Source organism: Ascidiella aspersa, chromosome 7, assembly GCF_963924565.1.
Source record: "Ascidiella aspersa chromosome 7, kaAscAspe10.2, whole genome shotgun sequence".
Taxonomy (NCBI): Eukaryota; Metazoa; Chordata; class Ascidiacea; order Phlebobranchia; family Ascidiidae; genus Ascidiella; species Ascidiella aspersa.
Genome location: NC_139453.1, coordinates 23,935,487 through 23,955,659, shown reverse-complemented (window position 1 = coordinate 23,955,659; position 20,173 = coordinate 23,935,487). Strand labels below are relative to the sequence as shown.

General features: G+C 33.9%; 5 protein-coding genes across 6 annotated transcripts; 1 reads left to right on the top strand and 4 right to left on the bottom strand.

Annotated features, from left to right (window-relative positions):
• Nucleotides 1–1,136: 1,136 nt before the first annotated feature.
• On the bottom strand, nucleotides 1,137–9,444 carry LOC146138565 (receptor expression-enhancing protein 5-like). Of its 2 annotated transcripts, XM_083393221.1 has the most exons (5): nucleotides 9,245–9,444; nucleotides 5,640–5,733; nucleotides 4,674–4,812; nucleotides 3,113–3,281; nucleotides 1,137–1,926 (listed from the first exon to the last, which is right to left on the bottom strand). In XM_083393221.1, the coding sequence occupies exons 1-5, from the start codon at nucleotides 9,372–9,374 to the stop codon at nucleotides 1,862–1,864; spliced, it is 597 nt and encodes a 198-aa protein (XP_083249347.1). In that variant the 5' UTR covers nucleotides 9,375–9,444; the 3' UTR covers nucleotides 1,137–1,861. The 2 variants fall into 2 exon arrangements, with proteins under 2 accessions (XP_083249347.1, XP_083249348.1); XM_083393222.1 differs by lacking the exons at nucleotides 5,640–5,733; nucleotides 9,245–9,444 and adding an exon at nucleotides 7,258–7,381.
• A 1,286-nt stretch (nucleotides 9,445–10,730) lies between these two features.
• Nucleotides 10,731–11,300, top strand: LOC146138564 (uncharacterized). The gene has a single exon (XM_083394273.1). It carries the CDS (start codon nucleotides 10,731–10,733, stop codon nucleotides 11,298–11,300), a length of 570 nt encoding a protein of 189 aa, XP_083250399.1.
• Nucleotides 11,301–11,485: 185 nt separating this feature from the next.
• Nucleotides 11,486–15,146, bottom strand: LOC146138563 (protein GUCD1-like). Its single transcript, XM_083393464.1, has 5 exons — nucleotides 15,133–15,146; nucleotides 14,701–14,804; nucleotides 12,634–12,845; nucleotides 12,132–12,339; nucleotides 11,486–11,816 (listed from the first exon to the last, which is right to left on the bottom strand). Exons 2-5 carry the CDS (start codon nucleotides 14,798–14,800, stop codon nucleotides 11,728–11,730), a joined length of 609 nt encoding a protein of 202 aa, XP_083249590.1. The 5' UTR covers nucleotides 14,801–14,804; nucleotides 15,133–15,146; the 3' UTR covers nucleotides 11,486–11,727.
• On the bottom strand, nucleotides 15,055–16,081 carry LOC146138562 (uncharacterized). The gene is made up of 2 exons (XM_083393466.1): nucleotides 15,978–16,081; nucleotides 15,055–15,865 (listed from the first exon to the last, which is right to left on the bottom strand). The coding sequence occupies exons 1-2, from the start codon at nucleotides 15,978–15,980 to the stop codon at nucleotides 15,326–15,328; spliced, it is 543 nt and encodes a 180-aa protein (XP_083249592.1). The 5' UTR covers nucleotides 15,981–16,081; the 3' UTR covers nucleotides 15,055–15,325.
• Nucleotides 16,082–16,141: 60 nt separating this feature from the next.
• Nucleotides 16,142–17,134, bottom strand: LOC146138561 (uncharacterized). The gene has a single exon (XM_083393465.1). It carries the CDS (start codon nucleotides 17,019–17,021, stop codon nucleotides 16,458–16,460), a length of 564 nt encoding a protein of 187 aa, XP_083249591.1. The 5' UTR covers nucleotides 17,022–17,134; the 3' UTR covers nucleotides 16,142–16,457.
• Between the last annotated feature and the right edge of the window lie 3,039 nt (nucleotides 17,135–20,173).

The window sequence follows — 20,173 nt, the reverse complement described above, 5'->3', positions numbered from 1 at the left end:
CTAAGCTGCCATTGAAACATCCCTATTAATTAACAAATACATACACTTTGTTCACAAGTCATTTACCAAACAGTAAAAAAATAAGCAGTTAATTTATCATTTACTTGCTCAACTAGTTAACTAAAATCTTAAATAAACAGTAGCTTTAGACAACGATGCAATTGTTGCATAACAAACCCGACATAGAAATAGTTATCCAAAATTACACAAACAAATCCAAACCAGTTGCAATAACTAAAACATCTAATGAAGTAAAATCTAACATCTACACACGAGCTGGTGGTGGGAGATTGGAAATGGGAAACAAGCTCAAATTACTGATTTCCTTGCACAGCTCTTTAGAATAATCACCGTTGAGCAATTTCCAATAGCTACTTGTCAGATGATCCTATTGCGGAAAAGCATAATTGGTTGATAAAGCTAAAAGGGTGTGATTTCACAACATACGTAAGAAATACAGTTATGAGCGTCATTAATTGAAGTTTGACAGGTCAGACCGAATTATAAATTTTTTTTAGTTATTACCATTTTCACGTACCGTACCAAGAGGCGTACGTGAACGTTGAGGATTTTCACGTGCTTCAAAAAATAATTTCCAGGCGCGGAAGCAAGCTAAAATTAGAGTAATTTTCATCCTAAGGCTATATCGCCATTAACTGATAAAAGTAAGAAAAGCCTCAACTTTTTTGCATTTCAGAAACGGACTTAAATACTTTTGTAAGCAAATTGTTCTTAGACCAAAGAAAAAGCGAGTCAATATTGTGTGCTAAGAACTTAGCGTGGAAAATAAGTCTAGTGAGTGGTGCAAGTGCAAACAACGTTTACAACATGGCAAAATAGGTTGATATTAAAGTTTCTGAACTTGCCGACGCGCAAAAAAACTGTAGAGCCTTGCTAAATTGTCGTACAGTTAAAATTTTCATGGAAATTTAGTTAGAAAAGCATCGGATAACATTCCAACTGTATTTTAGCTTTATTGAAGAAATGTGACGCGGGCCTGATTGTTTAACCCGGTGGGCCTGATATCGCCCACGGGCCGCAGTTTCGTGACCCCTAAACTAAACACGTATTATACTGCGAAAGTAGCTGAAAATAGACTCTGTATTTGCAACACTAGTATCAGACATTCATTTCAAGTCCAAATTTATATGCTTCAGTTCAAAACAGGAAACGTCAACGTGGAACGAAAACGTGCAAACAAAACACATCACTCTGAGGCAACCTTTAAAAAGTTGTTTCGCAAACGGTTTATGACTTAGTAACAGTGAACGAACAATAGTATGTATGCATGTATGTGGAGGTTGCTGAGTACATCTTTAAGAAGGGAAATCGGTTAGCCGTTTATCCTGTAGAATATGTTAATCCAAGTTGAAACAAAACGAACAAACAAGTAGAATTACGACCGAATTGATAAAAGTTACAATCTGGGAAAAACCTCAAACAATTAGCTTTGCACAGTGCAGTATTAAGCTGATAGCGATTGCACTAATATTCGGGTTTCGCAGCAGCAAAGAGCAAGTTTAAAATACAAAAAGCAAGAGCATGTGATGGCGACTGCTTCTACAAAAGCTTAAGAAGTTCTGTACATCCCGTTTCAAAAGGTTTACATAGCATCTGAAAAACTGAAGATCTTCATACGCAAAAAAATAATCTGCTGAACTATATAAGAGAAGCTGTATGTATACATTTTGTGGAAAGTTTTCGAGGAACTGAACGAAACAAGCAAGACATTTTTGAAGCGGACAGAAAAATCGGTTGGGGTAAATAAGATTTGGAAGATGTAATGTTAGACGAAATAGAAAATTCACATATAGTTTATATACAGGTATACACTGAAAGTTAGGTGAGATGTCGCTCTGCCTTACTCGTCCTTCTTGATACTGGTGCTAACAGCCTCGGCAGCAGCATCGGCCACCATGTCCTTAGCTGCGGAATAGGAAATAGAAACAATCAAGTGTTATTTTATTGTTAAGGACACAGCATGCAAATTTTTGAGATATTTTCATACCGAGGCTGTGCTTCTGGTCCACCACCAACTCTCTTAAGCGAGGCATGGCAAAAAAAGAAAGAAAATTGTTTGGGCAATATAGAAAGGTTAAACGGGCACGCTTACCGCTAAAAGGGGCTATTTCAAAATCAGCGGTGCTTTGCTGATCAACAACGCTTGGCTACAAAGCGTGACGCGAACTGTCACTAATATAGCATTTATAAAATAGGTACATATATATAAAAACGTACCTATTTTAAAAAAATGTATATAAACGTTATGATATAACAAGAAATAAACGAGGGTCACGGGCAAAAGGAGGCACAATAAAAATGCATTTTAATATCGAGAGACTTTTATTAAATGACACAAGGATAGGTGGATCATCTCGGCAAGAAAACCAATGCAGTGCAGTTGATAGTACTGTATTAGAATGGACACATGATGGAAAAAATCAAGCTCTAGGTATACTTTGCATCAGCCAGTGTTTATAAAACTTTTTCGCCGGGCCTAAATACTAAGTATGAATAACAGCAAAGCGTTGACCACCCAATTGTCTTTAATAAACTTTTTGTAAGGTTAACAAAACATAATTGCACTATATTTCGATTTTAATATCATGAGCCATGTATTTGCATTGCTTACACAATTTTGTGAAATTTTAAAGAAACCTTGTTCAGAACCTCCTATATCAATAAATTTAACGATACGAAACTACTAAAGTCGGCGAACCAATTTTGAGAAACACTGCCGTAAGAAAATATGGAGTTTTATAACGAAGCGCCAGCTACGAACCACCCCCACAAATTTATACTTCAAGTCATTGGTTCTCAACCGGGTGGCGCGGTGTGCCATTTTAATGCTCAATAGTGCCCATAGGTGTTGAGAATTGTTAAGAATCTGATTTTTGCTCAATTGGTAACCTTCTTGATACAACTATTTGTGTACGATTAAAGACCATTATATCAAATGACAATTTTCAGGCGGTTTTAAATTCGTTGTGCTGTTCCAGTTCCATTTATAGTAACATTTCAGTAAAATACTCAACGAAAATCTATTTATTACTTGGGGTGCCGTGAGCCATAAAAGGTTGAGAATCACAGCGTTAAGTTAAGGCACTCGTACCATTGCTGTGGGCTTGGTCGACCAGCTCCTTAGCTCCCATGCCGACCTTGTTGATCACGTTGTCAATTTTGCTCTCGTTCTTCAGTATGAAGGGCCGGATGACCTTCTTGTAGAGCATCGCCGATCCGTTCCAGGACACGGGAGCCATGCACCAGAGGAGGAAGAGGCACTGTCGCGAGAAAAGAGAAAGGTCGATTGTTGTTGTCACAATGGAACGGAAGTGTTTGCGTCACACCGGCGTCGTCACCGCCCACCGGTTTAAGGAAAACTGAGGGGCCGCAAGTTTGCGTGGCTGTGCGACACTATCTAAGGCAACATGGGTGTGTGATACGGATGAAATACAATATCTATTTGTTTACAGCACGGGTCCCGAGCCTGGGAGCCTTTTTTAAGGGGACCATAAAGAAAATTGAAAAATATTATTTTTTTTTTGATTTATCATATCAAGTCTAATCCACTATAACAAAGAAAATACATTGAAATTAAAATTTTACGTTTTTAACCGGTTACTGTATAAACCATTTTTTAAATTAAAATGAAGTTTCTTAATATTTTCAAGAGGTTAAAAAAAATAGGGGGGCATTATTCTCTCAACATTTTCAAAGGGGCCACAGTGTGGAAAAGGCTGGGAGCCCCTGGTTTACAGGGATCGTTTCCTATAAGGTTTTTTTTGTTAATCCAGCTTTACCTCGATGGCTGACCTGTGAGAAACCCCAATGTATAAAAACCAACGCTGATCGTTATATCACACGCACAACGAAACTAAAACATATATCTGCAAAGTTAATTGAAATCAAGATTTGTGTGTCCAACGGTAATCAAACTAAATTTGTTAAAACAAAAATTCAATCGACCACTGGAAGACAGTAATGCAAATAGCTTACATTTTAAACCAAAAGCCCTTACAACTTTTTGTTGTTGTGTTGTTTTGTCACTGTAATAAACAAAAAGCGTCACAGCAAATCGTGTAACTACAGGGTGTAATGCAAATAAGCAAAATAGGCTGCAGCAGCAGCAGCAGCTTGTGAATAGCATACAGGAAGTCGCGTTCGCTATGAACCACTTACCATCAACAACTAAAATAGACCGGGGTATTGTCAAATGTGAAAGTTGCCAGTGATATATATCCTACTAATATTATGCTTGACCATATCATAGTTTACGATTAGATTGTGGCCCATCCAATTGCAGAGGAAAACGTTTAAGGCAGGGTTGGGCAAAGTTTTCAAAAAATGTAGACTCAAATATTTCTTTAACTTGTGGGCCAAATGAACTCAAAAATGTTTTTTTTTTATAGTTTTCTAAGAACTTCCGTAACTTACCTTGTCTTATTTCGAAAAAATGCAAAAACTTCTATTGCAAGTTCGTAACTTGCTGCTTCTTACAAAAAATTGAAAACTGAAAAGGCAAATTTACATTTAAATGTTTTGTAACATGATCAGAGGACAATTTTAGAGTTTAGAACAAAATATCGCAATATATATATCAGAAACATTTCTGTGGTCAATGCATTGATTTCCAATTGCTTATTTAAGACAGGATGATTTTACAACAAACTAACCTTTCCCAAGAAATAGAATGGGAACCAGGAGAGAAGAATGTCGCTGAAGAATTCAACCACGCTGAATGTGGCAAACACTACCCAGTACATGAGCCATTCAGTGTCATCATCCTTATTAGAAGACTCTATTGCCTTCACCCTGACGCCACAAACAAATAAATATTGAAATTATTCTTGTATGTAAGTTTAAAAAGTATCATGATAAAATTATTAATTGCAATAGGACATGTTTCTACCAAAAAATGTGATCATAACATAAATATATTACAATTAGTTATATATAATACCTAAAAACACTGTGGTTTTTTAGTTACATACTTTCTGTGCATGTACTGCATACCGTTCCATGCAGGGTGCAATATAATAGTAAATGATTTACCATGCACTAGACTAGACCAAGCTATGTTAATACAAAGCAAGCAAACAGACATGCATGTAACAAATGCAATGCAGTTAAGCACATCTCCTAAGGAAATACCCTAATGCCATTACTATAACAGAATAAATTCTATTCAACAAATTAGAAAATGCAATCAAATGATGAATAAGAAATGGCTACTGTTCAGATTTTACAATATACAAGGGAAATTAAATTAAGTTCAGTTACGTTCTATATTATTGTTTTAATGTTTTCAGTCATGAATGTATTCTTGTCTTTTCACCTTATATGCTTAATTGAATTTTATCACAATCAAACTAATCAGCAATCTGGCTAGCATTATTGATCTATAGGAAATATTATATATATTTATTTAGATCCAAATATATATATACTTCTATGAAAATACAAAATAAGTATAAAACAACTCTAGGGCTAGCTACAACTTAGAAATTGTTGCAGAAATCATCCTGATTTCTATTTAAATCCACAACAATGCAAAATCATTGTGGCACACACACATCTTAAATCTTGCTTCAAGCCGACCAAGTATTTATCTTATTCTTCCGGTTGGCAGTATTACTTACGATTTATAGGCCGGGTACACGAATCCAACTAAATTGCATATGAGTGCTGCCATGAACCCAGATGCCAACCACAAACCCAGAAATCCAGCAACGGCTGTGAGGTGATTTTTTTCGTTGCAATGAAAAACATAGAACATGCAAGAACAGAAATGAATCAGAATCAGCCCAACTTTACTTTATTCAATCATTGAAAAGTGTGCATGCATGAAGGTTATGACGGTAATTGGTTATAGAAAACTAAAAACGCGAACTAATGTAGGTGAACAGAGTTTTGCTACAGGGTGTACACACATTGGTATGGGAGGTTGACATACATACAACTCACTAAAAGGATAAATCTGACCATAAAAAGCACAAACTTTGCAATAAAAAACATTTTGGGGCACTTTATGTTAGACAATGATCAAAATAATTATGTTTTTGACCAGTTCTGCTTGCATTTTTTTAAATTATGTGCACTTTAGGGGATTGTGTTTGGCAGGGTCACCTCTAATTGTGTTGGAAGCTCTGGTTAAAATGACAATAGTGTAAAAAACTAAAAAATAGCAAATTACATTTTTCAGCTATTAGGTTTGAAATATGTTGTTTCAGAAAATTGTTCAGCTAAATAATATATATAATATTGGTGATTGAAAAAAGTAAATATACATCTGTACATCATGCTAAACACACTTCAAGTGTATTTTTTACCTGGGCAAAGATTTATATTTGCTGTATTTCTCAAGAATTTAAATAATACCGAAATCTTTTGTTTGAATTTTAACAAATATAGGCAGACAGGTCAGGGAACTTACCAGATTTTGAATCAACATTAGACTCAGGTAAGCTTGGAATAAGGCATGTTGGTAAAAGAGGGGTTAAACAGGAACCAATAAAAGATTCAGGTTGAATAGACATTGAACACAACGGTTGACCAATAAATAACTAAATGCTGGACGACAATCACAATTTAAATGCTTGTGTGGATCAGGAAAAGTTTTTCAAGATAGCACTGGTTGGTAAATACTGCAAATCACCTGTGTAGTATTCAGTGTTGTAAACAAGTCATTTTGAAATGACTTAAGTTCAAGTCAAGTTATTGGAAAAATAGCTTAACTTCAAGTCAAGTCTCTTGCAAAAAATAAAAAGTGAAAACCCAGTCCAAGTCATTGGTTACCTAAGTCAAGTCCCAGTCAAGTCATTATGAGAGCAAGTCAATTTCAAGTCATATCATTGACATAAAAGTAAACTGTTATACTATTAAAATTGGTAAACTCGTTCGATTATAAGCAACAATTAAACTAAAAAAACTTGAAATAAATTTTGGTATTGGAGAAAATGATTCAAGTCCAAGTCAAGCCATTTGTCCAAAAGACTTAAGTCAAGTCAAGTCATTTCGGTCAAATGACTCAAGTCAATTCAATGACTTAAGTCACTGATAGTATTTTTTAATGTACGATAAATATTCCCAAGTTGTTAAAGCAGAATCACAAAATAAAACATTTTAGTGCTCTAAAGATTAGTACATGCAAATGAGAAAGTAAATCTATCAAACGATTTGAACGTCACCCACGACAACAAAGCAGGTGTGCGAAATATGAGCATGACATGCCAACAGTGTGTTTTTAGCGGCACTCACGAAATATAGGCTGGGTAGACAAAACCTATTAAGTTGCACAGCAAGTCGTTGCCATATCCAATGACAAGGTACAGAGACAAAACTGAAGCAAAAGCTGTTGAAAACATGGGAAAAGTTCAGGTTATTTAACCTCTGTTTATCATCAGATAAAAATTGTGATTTTTTTAGTTTTAAATGCCATACCAGAACTACAAATTGTAGCAATTTCAAACTAATAAATAGGCTATATGTTACTTTAAAAATACCAGATTTTAAAATTATATCTAAGAGAAATACGAGTCTTTTAGTTATTTAAACATCAAACAATATATACAGGGATTTTAGTAACTACTGTTTTACCTATAAATATACCCTAGTTGCATTAACCTTTCTTACAAAGTTGGCTAATTATGTGACTAAAACTCAAATCTTTAACTGTTTATAACCAAATCTACTACACTAAATGGTTCCTTGGTATATTGAAGGCATCTAGTTGATCAGCAGCTTCCTTCCCACTAAACATATGGACAGATGCCAAGCATCAAACCTGCTTTAATTGCAACCAGTCTTTTTTATGTTCAACTGTTAAATGTTTAAAAATCAAAAAAATATAAAATCATAAACGTAATAAAAACTGCAATGTGGCAGTTTTAAAAATTGCATTTAACAGCAGAAAAAAACTGATCTTAATGGATTGGGCTTGCCTAAATTAGTTTTAAAAATAACCTGAATATAATTTAGGATTCAATGCAAGTCAAATTGCTCACAAGAAAAGCCAAGAACATGACAAAATATTACACAACTTAAAGAAATGGTTTGTCTGGATAAAACTAACATATAGTAGTTTTATTCAGGACAAACAGTGTTCTGTGGAAAATAGGTAAGGGATAGATAAAAAATAAAAATAACAGATATGTCCTAATCAGAATTACCATAGAGAGTTTGCTTATGTTTAAGCTGGTCTTTTAGCCCTGTCCTCTCTAGAAAGTGAATGCATTTGTCGACATATCCATGCACTTCTTCCCTGCTAAGGTTATCTGGCATCTTTGTATTCTTGTTCTCTTAACTAACTACAACTTTTTATAATCTGGAGTAAAGTAAATCAGCCTAACTGCTAAAAAGATGTAAATACAAGTTTCAGGTTAATATTTATCAATTGTAGTTTGTGTCAAGGTAAAATATATCTGCTCACTATTGTACAGATTTCTTTGTTAGAGATAATGTGTAAAAATCCAGCAACATTTAAAGTTGTGGAACTTATTTGCATTACTGATAAAAATTACAAAACATCATCTAAAGAGAAATGGGTTTTAATTTGAGTGGGTGGCACAAAAGTGACCCCGATCAGCTATGCAGAGAGAGCCGTCATTTTTCCTTTCCTGAACATCACTGACTACACACATTGCTATCTTAACTGACATGAGATTCTGAATTTGGACACCTTCTGCCTGCAAAACACAATGGTAACTATGATTTGACTTAATTGCAACTGAACAGTTTTAAATCCAATCAACTGAAACCATTAGCACAATCTTATTAAGTTAAGAAACAAAGGACACTAAACCTTTTCTTGATTTGTAATTGCTTAACAAACACACTTCACATTTTGAATAAACTGTATATATATAATGGAAATACAGTGTCTCAGCAGGAAAACTACAAATATAAAGTGCGGAGGTGTTTGTTATTGTTAGTGTTTATGTTGTATGCTATTGTAGGAATTCAGTCTTTGCCGGTTGCGAAGGGTTCTACATAAAGTTTTAAATTATTTTCACAACAGTCAATCATCTTGGACAGTTTATATATTAATTATTTTAGGAAGGTTAAGTATACAATTTTTAGGTAAGGTTAAATATACATTTTTTTTAAGTAATGTTTTAAGCTTCATGCTTTTAATTAAAGCTGTAATGCAATTTAGTTAAAAACAGGGTTAAGTTTTTATAAACTAAACTATATATATATATATATATACTTTTTTTGAAATCTGTTATGGTAAATCTAAACATACCAATTACAACGTAACGCTTTTTGACATTGGTTTTCTTCTCAATCACATCAAGATAATCGTTGACCACGTTCTTTTCTTTTAAAACTTCATCCAATTTGTCCATGAGAACTTTAGGCGAGTAACCAGACATAACGCTTTTGATTAAAAATAAATTAAATATAACAAACTCAAAATTACTTAGGTGCTGCAAAAGAAATGTTATTCTTTAGGAAAATATATAACATCTAAATTTAAAAGGATTTGCTTAGCCCTTATGTTGGCTAAATGATGTGTTAGCCATCGTGTTAGTAATAATAACATATAGTTCTTGGATTTATATAAAAATTCTGAGTTACTGTTTATCATTGGTTTGCTGTATGGGTTAGTCACAGCTCATAACACAAACCAAACCTGCATTAAAAAACAACAAACACACCAATTTTCCATATATGTTAATAAAAAGTGTTGTTTTACCATCGTTGCACCTCATCTCCGGTAAAATTTGATTGGCATAAACTGGGAATGTAAATACACTAAAAACATGCTTTTGTAAAGAACCACATTTATTTTGTCTTGATTTGAATTAAGATATAAATTGTACAACAAACTAACAAAACACTTTGAGTTAAATCTAGTTTATTTTCAGTTGACAGTGGATTACAAAATACAACAACCAAATAATTTCATTACATACTATTTTAAAAAGATAAAATTTAGGCACTGGTCTTAAACCCTAGCCCATTTTTTACAATAACCCAACACAGCTCTGAAACCAATAGTCAAAATTGAAAACTGGGAAAACAAATGTAATATAATACTTCATCTACCCAAACCTAAACCGGCACCCTAACTCAAATAAAGTGTAAGTTGATTTATTAATTTAAAAGTGGTTTTGGAGGATTCCAGACCTGAGCCAAAATTTACAATTTTTTTAAGCTGTTAAACAGTTATTTAACTAAATAAAAGTGAGGTGCTTCATCCGTCTACGACCTACGTACAATCAAACTTACCATTCAGTCAATGAAATCTGACTGATAAATGAGTTGGTGACTCAATAAGTTCTTACCAAAACATCACTGGGTGCGTTCAGGGTGACATGCATCCTTTGCAAGATGAGAACGTAGCAAGGGCTGTCAAATTACGCGCCATACAATGCTATGTGAGCTGCAATTGTTGATAACTGTTCTATTTCGTCAAACGACGTTACATTGCGAAACGCATGATAAACTCATTTAGTTTACCGACATGTGACATCACAAATGACCTTTGTACCCATCTAACGAAATTAGCGATTTTTATATTTTATTCGTACTTACATTAAATTATTCACCCAGAAACAAATTTAACAACATGTATTTAATAAATTAATACTAAACCCTTTTCACAAATTATTTTGACAGTTTATACGTAACAATGCATTCTAGAACAACAATCTATTATAATTTGTAGAAAATATTGAAACTTGTTTTCTCTATCATTAAGGGCGGTTGTTTGCTGTTTCATCGCTATGGGGAACTTCTTATATTATCCTCTGCAACCAGAAGCAATCAGCTACCACCGCCCACAAGACTATAATGCACTGGGCAATAGAAAGTCGACCGTGCAAAAAGTTGAAAACGAAATCGATCTTCTTCACAGAACCTATTGCGCAGACATCTTTACACAACGAAAGGTGACCAGCGAAAAAAGAAAGCTGCTGGTGGACGTTTCGGACGAAGCCTACGCCAAACGATTTCCCCAATGGGAGGCGGAAGACATCGGCGATTTTAAGGTGCAATTCGAGATTTTCGATCTGAACCGCGACGGCCTAGTCGACTTCAAGGAAATGAACATGGTGCTGGACGAATTCGGTGAAATAAGCTCGAACGAGGATCGCGAGAAATACTTTCGGCAAATCGACCTGGACGGATCGAATACGGTCGATTTCGAAGAGTTTCTGCTAGTTCTAAATAAGTTGCAGCAGGCTGGCACTGCCCAGTCCAGTTCGATCGGGAATATTATTTCCAAGGGCGCTCACCAGGTAAAGAACCTGAGGAGAATGTCGGTGTACAAGCAATTGACGAACGGGCTATTTTAAGGTGAAAACTGTATTCGATATTTAATTTGTCTGATGTTCTCTTTTTCGTTTGTACAAGTTATTTTTATTATAAAGCAGTTTAAATAAATTAAAAAAATTGGCGCAGCTGAAAGAAATTGTGTTCATACTAACTAGAGGAGACGTTTGTTTTTCCAAAAAAACAAGACATTTTCGCATACTTTTTCTGTATTTAACTAAATTTTCTAGCGACAAAGGCAGTAAGACACAAACAAGTTTAACTTGATGAATAAAATGATAAAAGTAAACTAAAATATTATAGAATTAAAAAAAGTAAAATGAAATATTACAAGAGGAAAACCTTCAAGTAAATAGGTCAATAACTCAAAACCACTACGTCTTGAAACTTAAAAGTTTTAACAATGGATTGAAATTAGCACTAACTGACGTAAATCAACAAAAGACAGTATCAACCAAGAATAAACAAAATGTCTTCGTCAGTTCCAAAACTTTTTCTTGATTCTTCAAAAGTATCAAAACTGCATTCACTGCATTTGCCTGTTACAACATATAATTAAATAAAAGTGAGGGTAAATGCCAATTAAAATATTAAAAAAAGGATTTAGTTTAACCAAAAGTTTAGATTTCAAAACCATATTTCACACAATATTTTCTAATAGGGTGTCAAATAAGATTAGAATGGATCACAGATTTGCCTAAAATATTGATATTCAAATGAAATACAAAGTAACATCAGTAGTCTCTTATCAACATATTTTAAACTGGGTACGGTACAGAAAAACACAATTCAAGTACAATTTCAAGTCTTAAATAGTATTTTAATACTATGTTAATTTAAGAAGAGAATAGCACCTTGATGAGATGGATCGTGATATATGATAGTGTGTTTGCTGAAATCAAATCCAATCACTAAAATATAGTGGCCAGCATATGGTTGATCTTTGTCCTCAACAACGACATAGTTATCATCATTTACTTGATCAACAGTAAGTTTATTAAAGTTTGACAACAATAAACGAATTGGATAAAGCTTTGTGCAATCAATTAGCACAATGATTGGCTAAAATACAAAAAAAAAGTGTTTAGGCTTCATTTAGTTCTGGAATGTTTACAATAAAGATTTGTAAATTTAATTAACTAAAAGTAAAATAAAAGTGTAATTATAATATATGATATTTTTATTTGAGACAGCAATATAAACGTAAAAGCATATTGAACAATAATTTAAACTCTCACCATGTTGAAAATTAAAATAAATATGTTTGCTTGTTTTTGTACATTTTTTTAAACAAAAAAAAATTGTGATATTTTACAAAATGCAATTTAATTTTATCTATGTTAAAATACTTCATACTTTCTTCTGCAGAATTATGTGGGAAATTATTGCATCCAGTGTAACTGATGATTTTTTGAAAAACACTTCATTCCTGTTTGAGTTTTGAAAAAGCTGGTTAATTCTTTCAGTTTCCTCAGAAAAGTTCATACCCTGACGCTCAATATAGTAGGGTTCATTTTCAAATTCAGAATTTACTTCAGTGGTGATGGTAAAGCCTTTGTGATTTATTCCTAAAAACACATTTTTTGTAACCGTAACAAAATAAAACTTGCAAATTGAAAAAATACAATGGCAACATTTAGTACTATATTGGGCCACTATAGTGACCGTTCAGGGCTGCCACCCTAATTTTCAATTTATCCAAAGGTTTCTTGTCTAAAAATCCTAGGAAATTGGAAAAAAAATCCCAAGATTAAAAAATATGAAATATAAGAGACTGTTGCGGACTTTGTGGTGCCCACTTATGTGTATTGAAGCTCTAACACAGGTATTGGCAAACCTTTTTCTAGTTGCGGGCCAATATCAAACTAAGAAGGGTCTCTACCGGCCGCACAAAATGTTAACTAAGAATTGTGTTAATAAAATGTTAGAACAAGTGTGAATTAGGCGGGAGGCGGTAAATGTTTTTTTCGAGTCCACACCTCGTCATTCATACTGCTAATGAAAAGTGTAATACACCTACTTAGAAACGTGATAAATTTAATGATTAATCTAATTTAGTCCGGGCGCACCTGTCGAGCAAGGCGAGCGCAATGTATTTAGTATACCGCTATTTTTTTAATTGTTTTTATTACATCGCCAAAAATCTAAAAAGTTAAAAATGTATGTCTAATATTATTTTTCGTTTGTCCGCGACGCACTTGTCAGCCTTCCACGCAGCAACGGTAAAGAAGTGCTGTTCTACAGATTAGAAGAGAGCATCAAAGCGTAAACAAGCCGAATGCACAAGGATGATTCGAGCGAAGTGCGACACTTTTTCGCACTTAGGTAAAATAGTCAAAAAGTAGGTAAAATTGACTCGTGTCTAGTATGTCGAATAGGCGACGGGACGGATAAATTACATTTGCGAATCCGGCCGTAGGTTGTCGAACCCGTCTCTAATAGCTCTCAGTATTATCCTTGATTTGATCTGGAGTGGGCTCTGGAGCATTTAGGCTGTCGCACAAGCTAGCAAATGAACGGTTTCGTCACACAAGCAAGTAAATAGCATTGTTACGTCACATAAGTAAGCACATAGAAAGCAAACCAAGTTTCTCGCTCTAACACAATGTATAAAATCACTAATGAGTGTATGCGTACCAGCACGAGCCAGGCAAATAGCCACTTCCTTATTATTTTTATGAAATAGGTCCTTAAATTTAAGTAAAAAAAATATTTGTAATGATGAAATGAATTAAAATTCCCAAGATATGGAACTGATGTCCCCAGATCCAAAGGTCTAGGCTGAAATCCCAAGATCTTTGAAAAAGGAGTGGCAGCCCTGCATACAACCCACTGTAGTGACCTTACAACCCACGTAATTCTTGTTAGCACAATGTAATTCTATGACGTCACAATGTACAATTCAACACAAAGCATCTAATTATGTGAATTAACAACTAATCGTAGATTGTGATGACTACCGCAAACACATTGGAATTACTGTGGGTTAGCGTAATGCACTTTGCGTGTATAGGTCAAGCATGAGAAAATTTTATAGCACAAAAAACGTTCTTCTTTAGGAGCGTTGTGTTAATTTTTTATTAGGTGCTTCGCGGTCATGAAAATTGTCTCGCGGACCCCAGTTTGAGAACCACTGTTATAGATGTTTAACTATAATTTTGTCAAAATTAATGGTATTATCGGGACCTTAAATGTGTGCATCAAACGAAATATAAAATATTTTACAGGTAGCTTTATCATTATTCTAGGGTAGGGATTATTTGCACCCCCAAAGTTTCTGCAATAGTAGCTTGGATCAACCTAAAATACATATTATGACTTTCCAAAAGAACCCAGTAACAAACACAATAACTAGTGATGCAAAACAGTAAACTTCTATTGTAATTTATTTGTTGTATGAAAATACAAAAAACTTCTTCTTACCCAGAATGGAGCAAATATATGCAAGGTCAATTGTCCACACATTGTGTTTAAGTTTATGATCAATGATGGCTTTTTCCAGTTGCTCATCTGAGATTGCCATTGTTCTGAAAGTATATTTATATTGATGTATAACCATGTACTTTGTGTTATGCAATTACATAGATAAAAACTGTACCTACAGACCATTTGTAAACAGGCTATTCCACAATCCCAGTTGGACTTTTGCAATACATGTTTAACGCGTAATACCATTCCAAAACATGTCTCTTTTTTACAGGTGGAATTTACAGTTTCATAAACATTTAAACATGCCATGTTTAAAAACAATTCGGTCTAAAATTAGTTTTATATATCCTATTAAAGTTTAAAAAATATATAAAACATACATTCAAAATATATGAAAACCAATAAAAACAAACAGGTTATGCTTACCTGATATTTGTTGGTAATTTCTAAAAAAAATATAGATGTAGGTAAAATATTTTTTTCATTAAGCTAAATTATTTTTTATTAGCAATGATTTTTTAAGATTTTCTAAAAAACAATCCAGGTTTCTCACTAGACAAAAATTGCTTTATAATTTAAAATAGGAATGACAAGTAAAATATATATACGATAACACACATTATTCAACTAACTGCAATTCAACAGTCATTTTCTCTACAACTTGCCAGAGAGGAAAGACTTGTTTAAACTTTTCAAAGTTAATTTTTTCTCCAGCAACATTCACAGCATTTTTTGTGATGTTTTCAATCTGTTCATTGTTTAACGCAGGGGAAAACAGTACATGGTAAAAGCGGTACAATTCGATACCGCCAATGTAACCAAATTTTCTGACGTCCAACAAGTCAAACAGGATCTTTTGTTTCTCACTTGGTGGCCTGCTAATTGATAGAGCGCTAAAGAGATTAACAAAATCCCTAGGAAATAGGGTCCCAGTTCTTCCACCAAGCTTTTCGGCCAGTAAGGCTCCAATTTTGTGGTGTCGAAGTTCAGGAATTAACAATACATCCGGTAATTTAACGCCAAAAGTCTCTCCTTTAGTTTTGGAAACATCTAGATTGGAGTAACGCTTTTGAATTTCCTCCAAATATCTTAAGGATAGTTTGGTTTCTTCCAATATCTCTTCTTGCTCTTCTTCGGTAAAATATGACGCTCCTTGTCCCTTTATATATAAAAATATTTTTTAATTAAACTATTTTAATTAAACACACAGGTTAAAAATTACAATGCGTACATTCTTATAATTTACTAATATATAAAAATATAGTACTTACCATGGCAACTAATATGCTAACAATGTAGGTTATTCATGCAACAATTTAATTACATCATGTTTTACAAAAACCTAAACATGTAACAACTCACTGTTTTTAAAGTTTTAGTTATACTTGAAAATAACAAATTGAACTATATCATAGGTTTTTAAAAACTGATTCTAAAGTGCTGCTTTAATTTAAATTTCTTTGATTAAAATTTCTCAAAGGTAAAAAGAACAAAAAAAGTATTTTAAAATGATTTATGAGGTAAATTTAGGTTGGTGACTTGAAAATAAATATATATGTGCAAAACATAAAGACAAATGTGTACATTATTGGTAAAATAATAAAAGAGGGGTATCTACATTAAAATACACAACACTGCATGTTACAATAAATAACAAAACGGAAAGTACAATCCTTGAGAAAACGATAAACAACTTGAAACACAAAACATAGGATATCTATTAAGAAAACAAGATAATACCCAAAACGAAGTTAATTAGTCCATTTTCTTAGTGGTTCATGAAGTAGTTTGCCCCAAACACTGTTAAAAGGGTGGACAAAAATAGTGGGCTCATTCTCTGGTGTTACAATTGGCTTTTTCTCATTGGCCCATTTAAAAATACTGCCATCAAGATTATAAAAATTGAGCAAACTTGAACCTTCTTCTTTATAATTAAGAGATAAATGTTTTACTAAGTCAGATGATCTGTAACCAATAGAACAATAGGCTATTATATTCAAACAGGTAAAATTTTCGGTTTGCAATTTTTCTTTGATAAGATTTTTAACATTCTGAACATTATCAACCATTGGTTTTTCCGAGTCAATGTGAATGGAGTTTTCTATGCAGCTAATGTTGCGCTCTTCGCAAGAACGAACATCCAGCAACAAAACATTCTTCTCCGGAGCTCTATCTACCAAGGGATGACAAAACCTGGAATAAAACTCATCCGTAGAAAGTTGGGGAACAGAAGAAAATCTTTGGCGAATTCCAGAAAGGCATATTCTCATTCCTAATGTAGTGTTGATTGGTGTTACCTTAGCAGGACTGCTCATTATGCCAAGGTTTTAGCAGTGAAATAGCATCAATAAAGTTTAGTTTATAATGCAAGTATTGTTCAGTACCTGCACAAGGTATATATAACTTTAAAAGCACATTAGCATACTAAATCGCACTTCAAAACAAAAAAATATTTATTACTGAATAAAAGAAAATGTTTATACAGCAGAAGTTAAATTTATTCTCCCGAAAGTATCTTTATTATAATAACGTAAATTGTTCGCATGCTATTGTTCTGCACCAATTTATTTCGATTTATCTCGCATTAGGTGAGACTTGAGACAACCAATTTTCAAATATCTGACCTGAGGATTAAATGAAAGACTTAAAACGAAAATATGATGCTTCGACAATATTTTGGTACAACTTTATTAACGTGAAGTATTATCAGCGACATAGTATTTCAGAAAAAATCCTATAGGTTTTCCACAAAACAGGGAAACTTATAAGGTAAATCCCCATATAAGTTGAACATAAAATTGTTAAAATTAAAGTTGTAACATATCGGAGAAACATCGGTGGTTACGTTTAAATCTTTTTTGCTTAGTGCAAAATATTTATATATGTGGTGTGGCGCAGGATAAATACAATAGAGGTGCAGTAGTCAAATCTACTATATAAAGTCAAAGAGTCGCGTGCCCGCTCCAGGGCTATGGAGTTAAAGTGGGAACAGAGTCGGTTTATTTCTGTGAAGTCGCATGCGCAATACCATAATTGGAACCCATGGCACAAGATGCAACAATTTTGCTGAATAAAAACTCAAAGGTGGTTGTTGTAATTTTGGGTTGCTGATTCCAAAAATTGCTTTAAATTTTTCTATTGCTTAAATTTAAATAACAAAACGCTGTTAAAATTTGACGTAAAGACCAAAATAATTAGTAGGAGCATTATTCCCATTCATAAATAGTATATAAATATTTAATAAGCCTATAAAATGGCACGAGTTTTTAAAAAAATTGAAGTAACTGCGCTACATAATAACGTGATGTCACAAAGCCACATTTAAACGTGGTGTCATAAACAAATAAATCCTAAGAAAACTAGCCTACATAGTTCGTTTAATAAAAAGTTTTAGGTAGGAGAAGTGTGATGTTTAAAACAAAATCTATACATTGCAAAGATTGCCTATAATCGATTAGCGCAAAGCGAAAAATTCCCAGCCTATTTATATTATTTAGTTTCTATTGTAAATGTTTTATTTTCGAAGGTGCGATAAGACGCTCGTCACCTATAGGGCTAAAACTAATTGATCACAAATATGACGTATAAGAGATAGCCTATGCAAGTTTCGTAATCTTTCATTTTTTGCAGTTACGTCGTTAAAATAGGCAAACAATACAGTCCACGTACCCCCTGGATCCATCCTTACTTACAACCCAGTTAAAACTAATACCCGATCTTATTTTTCTTCTTGATTCTAGGTTTTGATAAATTTCTTTTCTTTCAATATAGCTGTCTCATTTTTGGCCCATTAGGTATTCCTGCTTTTAACTTTAATTAACTTCAAGACAGGATATTTTTGGCAAATAAATTATAAAAACGCCTCATGCTTATCCAGATTTTTCATATGCCGCTTCATTAGGCCCTGTTTAATTTAAAACGGTAGCAATGCTTCATTACAGAAGTTTTCTCTTCGCAGAAGTAAAACCATTTCTCTTGCACTGTTGTTCTTGCTCTTAAATGTTAGCCTTACTAGACATATGTTAACCCATAAACATATGTTAGCTAAACTATTAATAGTTTAATGTATATATCCACCCTATTGGTGTAATACAAGCTATACCGGTGCTGGGCTCAAGACTCGAAGGAGTCAAATTATGCTGGAGTCGGAATAGGGGCTCGATCTAAACTCAGGCAACAGACTAGAGTTCATTTTGGGACCAGAGTCGGATTTAGGTTGTTTTAACCGGCATCGCACTCGCATCCCTGGTTCAAACAGCACGGCGACCCAACGGCGACGCTATATATAAAGGTCAGTATCAGAACGGTGCCTCATTCAAGGAAAACGTGCCCTAACCACTTTTGTATCGACATAGCACATTTAACCCAAAATAAATTAACACTGCACAAATCCAACTAAATTGTTATTGTAAAAAAGATGTTTTTCCAATTTTCCCAAGAGACTGCGAGTGATTCTATAACTCTTCTGGCACTATAGCTATACCTGCAAAACCATATTTTGTTGTTTTCTATAAAGTGCCCCTTCTCACTCACCAGTTTATATCTTTAGTATTTGCCATAGTGTTATGGCCAACCAGAACATTGTTCTCTAGTCCCCTCCCTTCTCTCTTTTCTGCGATTTCTGAAATGGAATAAAATAAACAAGCTAACAGTGCAAAGAGTAGGCCTAGTCGGCAATTAGCCTATAATAATAATTAATCTAAGATATCCTACAAGGCCCCCATAAGGGATCTGCTTTGGCCCATCTATTGAACCGTAATGATTAACAGTGAAAGTTTTTTTGGCGATGGAGCAATCGATCGGATTCAGATATATAATTTTTATTAAGTAAAAATCAGCAAGACAAAATTAATAAAGTTGGTTCTAGAAATTATTTCACCTCCTTCGTAATTTGATTTCAAAATCGATTTGTTGTGTAGGCTAAATATTAGTTGTAACAAGCATATTGACGAAGCCTTAAATATCGACTTCAAATTGATTGGAAAACCCCACTCAGCCCATAAATTGTAGCAAAGCACTCTCTCGAAGAGAACTTAATCGACACACAATTGACCACGTCTTAAAGAGCTTTCGGTCCCTTTTTCAGTTTTGCTACTTTAGCATTACTCCGGCAGTTTTCTTTAGCGAAACAATACGAACAGGCGGTCTTTTGTGTTGCGGGGCACCGCTCGGCGTTTAAATGGCCGCAAAAACAACGTAAGTCAACCTTGTTGAAATGTTCGACGTGATGCCGAAGGGTTGAACAAGTTAGTTTCAAGAGGTCTTAGAATAACTGGCTGGACGCTGATTGATTATATTGGCGCTAAATGTATACAGGCGATATGAAAATCTCTAATAATATTTATGCGTTGAGCCGGTGTTTTTCAACCTAGTGGGTATTGCGACCCAAAATTAGGCCGCCGTTTGATTTGATGGCGTCGCTGACTGCAGTAGTATTATGAGGTTAGTATTGAGATGGTTCTCAGCA